Below are 8104 nucleotides of genomic sequence, written 5' to 3'. Positions count from 1 at the left end.
ATAAGAGTAGTTGGTGGTCTGTTCCACAATCAGCTCCTGGCCTAGTTTTCACAGCTGATATTGAGCTTCTCCAGCGGTTCTTTCCACATATGTAATCGATCTGATTCCTATGCATGCCATCAGGTGAAATCCTGGTATATAACCTGCGTTTATGCCTCTTAAAAATGTATTTGCTATGAATAAGTCACTGATTGTGCAAAATTCAGTCATTCTCTCTCCCGCTCCATTTCTGTCACCGAGCCCATGTTTTCCAACTGCTGAATCTTCCTCTTTGTTCCCGACTTTTGCATTCCAGTCACCCATTATTATCAATGCATCTTGGTTGCATGTTCGATCAATCTCTAATTGTAAAAGTTGGTAAAAATCTTCTATCTTCTCTTCCTTGCACTAAAGATTCCTTATTAGTAGTTGGCAACTGAATGCAAAAGTATAGAACAAAAAAGAAGAACCTGTAGCAGGAAATTACAAACTTGGAAAGAGAAATGAAGCTGCAGATAGAACTATAGAATTTTGTACAATCAGTGATTTATTTGTTGCAAATACCTTTTATTAAAAACACAAATGATTGTGTGCTGCTTTTGTGCCACCAAGTCAGAACTGACTCATAGCTGACTCTCCAGTAGGTTTTCAAATGCTGTAAATCACGTGGGAGGAGATTGTTCATCCTTCTCCCATGGAACAGCAAGTGGGTTCGAACCACCTGCCTTTGTGTTGACAGTGGAACTCCTTATCACTAGTCCACCAGTGCTCCCTTTGAAAGAAAACAAGCAAAGGAGGGGAGAGAGAGAGAAATTTTGACTTTTTAAAATAGGAGCAATAAGTTTGACTTTTGATTCACTGTGACTCTGAAAAGCTAGCTCTCACTAAGAGCCTCCATCCAGGACTGAAAGTTAAAAGGAATTGTCATTATGCTGATTCATGATGGCCACCTACATCCACTTGATGAATGCAAGTGATAGGTATGCAGCAAAGAAGAAACATGTTTGAATGTGACCCCATATCCATATATGTATTGTTGGCCTGAGAAGGGAATTATGAATACTCGTAATTTACTGACTTAGCCCATGGGAGGGACCATGAATGCATCTGGTTGGTGCTCATTGGATCTAGCCACAGATGGCTAGAAATAAGTTGACCAGAACACAACCGGATGAAGAGAAGATGTTCTGTGTGAGCTGGTGTAGATTGCTGCAATCAGATGGCTTGCTCTGGACTGAGCTTTACTTATAGAAGCATATGCTTAAATTTCCATCTGGAATAGAAGGTTCTTCAGGCTAAGGAGCGTGTTTGTTTTCTAAGAGTACCAGTTTTATTGGAAAGGGCAAATTGTAAATTGACTATCTAAGTAGGGAAGATAAAGGCATGAGTATTTGGCTTACATGCATTCATGAATGTAGTCGTAAGTAAGATGATTGTAACAGAAAAAATAATCCTTAAAATATGAAGGACAATTGCTAAAAAAGCCAGAGGACAATTGTGGTATATTTGGTTTATTATTCAAAATGGACCTTCCTAGCTATTGCTTTTGACTTTCATTTATCATCTGGCTAACATGATATAATATTTGTAATGGAACTTGTCAGTTTTGCCTTCCCACCAGGTTTAAACAGATCAGATTTAACAGAAAAGAGGGAATATCACTAACAACAAGAAGGAAGAAGCAGAGGAAATACAAATCCTTTGAGATAAGAGATTCCCATGTCAGTTATACCTGGACCTACACATGAGTGCAGACAGTCACAGGAGAGAACCAGAAACCCATGAGAGATAGATCTGAGTTGGGGCTGCCCCTTGTAGAGCCAGAGGCAAAGACTTCACTCAAGTTCATAGGAGGACCAGGGTGTAGGAGGAGGATACGATAATTGATAGGACTGAGAAATCTTTGTAAGGTCTGTAAAGACTTGCCTAAAGCACAGCACTGAAGAGCTTGTCAACATGATTAGGTAGCTGTCCTGACTGAAGAATTTTATCCTGCTGCCAGCCTAATTTGTAACCTGATAACTCCCCTTAAAACCCTACAATAATGATTATAGTTCTGATAGGCCCTTTGCAATGGATTTTGGACCTAGTATAATGGCTTCCCATGGTGGACAGTGTTTGGTGGAGCTCCCAGTTTAATACAGGTGTGGAAACTGGAGTGGTATCCACCTCCTAAATTATATGCCTCTGGAAACTCTATGAACTTCGAGAAACAATTATAGTTGCAAAAAAGCCTCAGGTCTTTTCTTCATAGGGTCACTATGAATTGTGCTTGACTCAATGGCAAGCAACAACAACAACAAGTAGGTGCAGGAGCATGGCAGCCATGTCTGATCTTATGGGAAATGGTTTTATAACATGTAGCTTGCTGATGAGAGCTATTTCCCTTTGGGAAACTAATAGCAGTCAAATTCAGAAATCTCTATGTTGCCCCCACTCTTTATAGTTCTTATTGTTTTTATTATTATGTGTTGTTGAGTAAGAACCAACTCATAGCTGACTCTCCAGTGGATTTTCAGAGGCAATAAATTGCACAGGATGAGATTGTCCATCCTTCTCTTGCAGAGCAACTGATAGATTCCAACAAGATTTATATTAAATTCTTTAGATTCATAGATAGCCAAGCCTACATAATCAGTTGCCCCAAGCAGAGACCTGTGAGCCCTGCTACTACTTATGATTCATGCTCAAATCCTAACTCAAGTGGCACACACATCAGAACTTTGGAAAAATTGCTTGAATGAGCACAGCTGCACAGTTCTGAAAGCTTTGTGTGCCCTTCAAATTAACTGTGGGCTTTTTACCCAGGGGTGCTGAAGTCTCTCTCACTAGAGCTTTCCTGGAGATCCTGGGAAGCACAAAGAGATCATATTTTGGCTGCTAGCCGAAAGGTTGGGTGTTTGAGTCCATTCAGAAATGCTTGATAAGAAAGACCTGGTGATCTACTTCTGAAAACCAGTCAATGAAAATCCGAGGAACACAGTTCTATTCTGATATCCATAGGGTACATTGAGTTACAGTTGACTCATTGACAGGATGGCAACTGAATTTTTCATAATTCCCGGTCTAAGGAGAAGATTCTGGCAAAATACTGTCTATGTCAGTTATAAAGGGTCAAAGTGGTATATGCCATGTGCATAGACATTTGCTTATTGTAAAGAACAAGAAAATGGAGAAACAGATGCCCTCTCACAATTACCAATTGGTGAATTACCTAATCAGCACTGTAAAGAAGTACATTCTAAAAGTAAATAAATAAATAAATAATAAATACATAAATACATAAATAAATAAATGAAGTAAAAATATTTAATAGCAATAAACATGGATGTTCATATATCTGGGTGGAAGTTTTGATTTCTTTAAGATATAGTCCCAGTAGTTTAATTGCTGGGTCAAATAGCATTTCTATTTCTGACTTTTTGAGAAAGTGTCATACTGCCTTTCAGAGTAGTTGCACCATTTTACTCTCTCACTAACAGTGAATAAGGGTTCCAATTTCTCCACAACCTCACCAGAATTTGTTGTTTGCTATTCTGCTGAATTTTGCTATTGTTACTGGGGTGAGATGATTACATTCATGTTTATTGTTGTGTTGTTTATTATAGCAAAGAGATGGGAGCAGTTTAAGTGCCCATCAACAAATTAATGGATAGAGAAGCTGTGGTATATTTACATAATGGAATACAATGCAGCACTGAAAAACTAAGAACTCATAAAATATTATACAAAATGGGTGACCCTAGAGGACATTATGCTGAATGAAATATCTTAGTCACAAAAGGACAAATACTGTATAAGGCCACTGTTATAAAACAGGGCTGACATGGGGGTTGGGGAGAAACTAAGAAAAGAGGGGATAATGAGCATTGTATTTAAATAGATGAGAAAAAGAATTGTCTAAAAGAAATATATGATTAGATATTATTTGCATGACAACAGTTCAGAGTAAGAGCTGCACAGCAAAGTGGACAGAAGGTGGGAGAAGGGAGGGGAAGGAAATGATATATCAATAAAATCATCTTTTTAAAGAGAAAAGCAAACCTGGGAGGGGGTAGGGAGGAAAATGTGCAACAATGAGTGAATGGAAATCCAAGTTTTCTGTAAACTTTCATTAAGATATCAATTAAAAAAAGGAGAAAGAAAAGGGAAAAAATAGTTAATAGCATTAATTCGTGCCTGCTGTCACATTTCCCTGGTTTGTCTGTGCTCCAGGTTCAGATTTAGTGGCCGAATCCTAGGCCTGGCGCTGATCCATCAGTACCTTCTTGATGCTTTCTTCACGCGGCCCTTCTATAAGGCACTTTTGAGACTGTAAGTGTGTATAGACCCCAGTTCCTCTTTAATCCTGCCTGTAGGTACTAGATTTATATAGTTTGCCAGTCTGCATTCCTACGTATTGTCCAAGTTTATGTAAGAATAGGGTGAAACTATAATCATTATGTTACATCATGTGTAGAAATCTATTTCTATTATAGTAATTCAAAGATTACATTAAACTATTAGATAGAACTGATACATTTGTAATAAATAACTCTTTTAAGATTATTCTTTTCTCCAATTACTATGGAAAGAGTTCAACTATTTCACATTTACTATCACAAAACCTTTAATAGTTCCTTTCCAAAAGAAAAATTTTAATCTAAAACAAAAAGTCCATCAATATTACTCAAAAGTAAAGATTGTTAGATGAAATGTGTGCTGTTTTAGCTAGGGTGGACATAACTAAATTTAAGAAAGTTCTCTGAAACTGGAATTCTTATTCACTGTTGGTGGGAGTATAAAATGGTGCAACCACTATGGAAAGCTGTATGATGCTTTCTCAAAAATTTGCAAATAGAAATATTATTTGACCCAGCAACTCCACTATTGGGAATATAACCTAAAGAAACTGTAACTGCCACCTAAACGGAAACATGCACACCTATGTTTATTTCGGCTTTGTTCACAATAGCAAAGAGTTGGAAACAACTCAAGTGCCATCAACAAACGAATGGATAGAGAAGCTCTGCTATATTCACACAATAGATTACTATGCGGCATTTGAAAAACAAGGAACTCATGAAATATTACACAAAATGGGTGATCCTGGAGGACATTAAGCTGAGTGAAATATCTCAGTCACAAAAAGACAAATATGGCATAATGCCACTGTTGTAAAAGAGGGTTGACATAGGAGTTGGGAGGCAACTGAGAAAGAGGGGATAAATAATGTATAATACATTAAAACAAATGAGGGAGATAACTGTTTAAAAGATATATATGATTAGATATTATTGTTATGACAGGAGTCCAGAATGAAGGTAGCATAGTGGCGTGGACTTGAGGGGAGGGATTGAATAAAAAAAAAAAAAAAGAATTTTTTCATTTAATTTTCAAAGAGAAAAGCGAATTGAGGGGGAGGGGTGGGTAGAGAGAAAAATGCAACAATGAATGGAAATCCAAAGTCTCCGTAAATTTTCATTAAAATCAATAAAAAAAGAAAGTGCTCTGTAAGAGCATTTATTATAATGATATTAACATCCTCAGCTAGAAAGAATAAATCATTTGTTCAATAATTCTCTTTTGTACTCACTTAGACCCTGTGATTTGAGTGACCTGGAATATTTGGATGAAGAGTTCCATCAAAGCTTGCAGTGGATGAAAGACAACAATATTACAGACATCCTAGACCTCACTTTTACAGTTAATGAAGAAGTTTTTGGGCAGGTTTGTAAGATGTGGAACTTGAAAATGGGATTTCCTTTTAAAATTAAAAAGGAAAAATTTTTATTCATTAAAAATACAGTTCTTTAGCGAAGATTTGCTTTACATTTATATGCAGTCCATGTTCTTTCTTTTTTTTACTATGACTTGGATTTATTTTATGTAGGTTTTTGCAAATAAAGTCAAGATCAAGATCACAAAGCATTTTGTAAACAGTGCAATATATATGCAAGGCAATTTGCATATATTCTTGCATAAAATCTTGCAACTATAAAATAATTCTTTTCATTACCAGTATTCAAACATAGATTCTTTCAATTAATATGTGCACATATTAATCTATTTAGTAAATTCAAGCTCATAATTTGTATTCCATAAATGTTTATATAATTTTTAATCCTATGATCAAATGGGCTACATTTTTATCATAAAATACAAACAGTTTGAGCAAAGCTAATAGTTGAAGTTTTGAAAACAGCTTATATGTGGAGACCTCAAAACCCCATGTCATGTAATGGAATTGTTGTGTTGAGTATGCTAGAATAAGTTATCATGCATAAATGTGGTCCTTGAGTGACACACATTTCAACTTTACTGTTAATCTGATTGTGGTGTTTCAAAGTCATTCCGAAGTGTTGTTGAAGAAAGACTGGGTGATTTGCTTCCATAATGATTACAGACAAGAAAACTCAATGGAGACATTTTTCTCTACAATATGTGGGGCTACCAGCAATTATCACAGACTTGACAGAAAAGGGTTTAGTGTTTAATTTTTCGTGAATGTGGCCAGAATGCTGAATCTACTGGTGGCAGATACCTACTGCATCCTGAGCTCCACCAAGCCTTGTATTGTGCCTTCTAATTGTTCTACTGTGTGTCATCTAGTCAATCTCATAGCACTACCCCAACAGATTTCGATGTCTTTAATCATAGCCAATGCTAGATGGATCTTGGGTGAAAGCAGAGCGTATCAGAGGAATGTCTATCTCTGTTTCATTGACTATTCAAAGGCATTTGATTGTGGATCATAACAAATTGTGGTTAACCTTGAGAAGAATAGGTATCCCAAAACACTTAATTGTGCTCATGCAAAACCTGTACTTGGACCAGGAAGCAGTCTTCATAATAGAGCAGGAAAACACTGCATGGCCAGGATTAGGAAAGGTGTACACCAAGGATGCATCCTGTCTCCATACCTTTCAATCTGTATGTAGAATAAATAATTCAGGAAGCCTGGACTTCATGAAGAGGAATTGGAGGAATGGGGGGATTGGAGGAAGACTCCTCAATGCCTGTGTTATGCAGATGACATAATACTGCTTTCTGAAACTGAAGAGGACATGAGGCATTTCCTGCAGAAGGTGAAGGAATGTAGTTTTCAATATGCATTAAAGTTCAACATCAAGTTAACAAAGATTCTTACCACTGGGCCAAATATCAGCTTCATGATGGATGGAGAAGGGACTGAGATTGTTGTGCTGATAATTTCAGCTTGCTTGATTCAACACTCTTGTAACCAGCAGTCAGGAAATCAAAAGACAAAATGCACTGGGAAAGTCTGCTGTCAAGGACCTCTCTAGAGCAACAATGTAAGTCTGGACACTAAGGTGTGCCTAATGCAGAACATGATCTTTGCAATTACTTGCTATGCATCTGAGAGCTGGACAATAACTAAAAATGATAGAAGGATCAATGCCTTTGAGTTGTGGTGCTGAAGAAGAGTGTTGTACATACTGTGGAGTGCCAGGAGAACAAACAGGTCTGTCCTGGACAGAATGAAATCAGGCTGCTCCCTGTAGGCAAGGATTTTGAGGCTCTATCCCACATACTTTGGGCATGTGGCCAGGTGGGACCAATCCTTGGAGAGGGACATCATCATGCTTGAAAGGGATGAGGGAACAGCGCAGGAGAAGCAGACCTAGGATGAGATGGATTGACTCAATGACTGGAGAAATGGGATTAGGTCTATTGGACATGACTCTGGTTCAGGATAGCGCAGATTTCAGAGCTAATGTACATAGGGTCACTATGAGTTGCAGTTGACTTGATGGCATACAATAACAACAAACATTAACAATCTTTGCAGAAGCAAGTTGCCACATTATTCTTACAAATAGCAGCTTATAGGTTAATACCATCAACATTCCAAATAGCAGCTAAGCATCTCAATGAATCAGATTATTTTATAGGAACATACTTCTGGAGAATATTCTCTTACTTGTTGTTGTTAATGTGCCGTCGAGTCGCTTGCGACTCACAGTGACACTTTGTACAACAGCCCTAAACTCTGCTCTGTCCTGTGCCAATCACACTGTCTCTGACATTCCCATCCTGATTATCCCAGTCACTGAATCAATCCACCTCATAGAGGGCCTTCCCCTCCTGTGCTGTCCATCCACCCTCCCAAGCATGATGTCCC

At 37.7% G+C, this 8104-nt stretch overlaps 1 protein-coding gene across 1 annotated transcript in view; it reads left to right on the top strand.

The window, feature by feature from the left end:
• The window catches only part of HECW1 (HECT, C2 and WW domain containing E3 ubiquitin protein ligase 1), a 384473-nt gene that overhangs the window by 350092 nt on the left and 26277 nt on the right, over nucleotides 1-8104 (top strand). The window contains exons 22-23 of the mRNA XM_006900196.1: nucleotides 4195-4293; nucleotides 5559-5688. Of these exons, the coding sequence (XP_006900258.1) occupies nucleotides 4195-4293; nucleotides 5559-5688 (229 nt within the window). The remainder of the gene's footprint in view (nucleotides 1-4194; nucleotides 4294-5558; nucleotides 5689-8104) is intronic.

This window comes from Elephantulus edwardii, unplaced genomic scaffold (genome assembly GCF_000299155.1).
Source record: "Elephantulus edwardii isolate Elephantulus edwardi_28Jun2011 unplaced genomic scaffold, EleEdw1.0 scaffold00276, whole genome shotgun sequence".
Lineage (NCBI taxonomy): Eukaryota > Metazoa > Chordata > Mammalia > Macroscelidea > Macroscelididae > Elephantulus > Elephantulus edwardii.
This window is presented reverse-complemented; position numbering and strand designations above follow the sequence as displayed.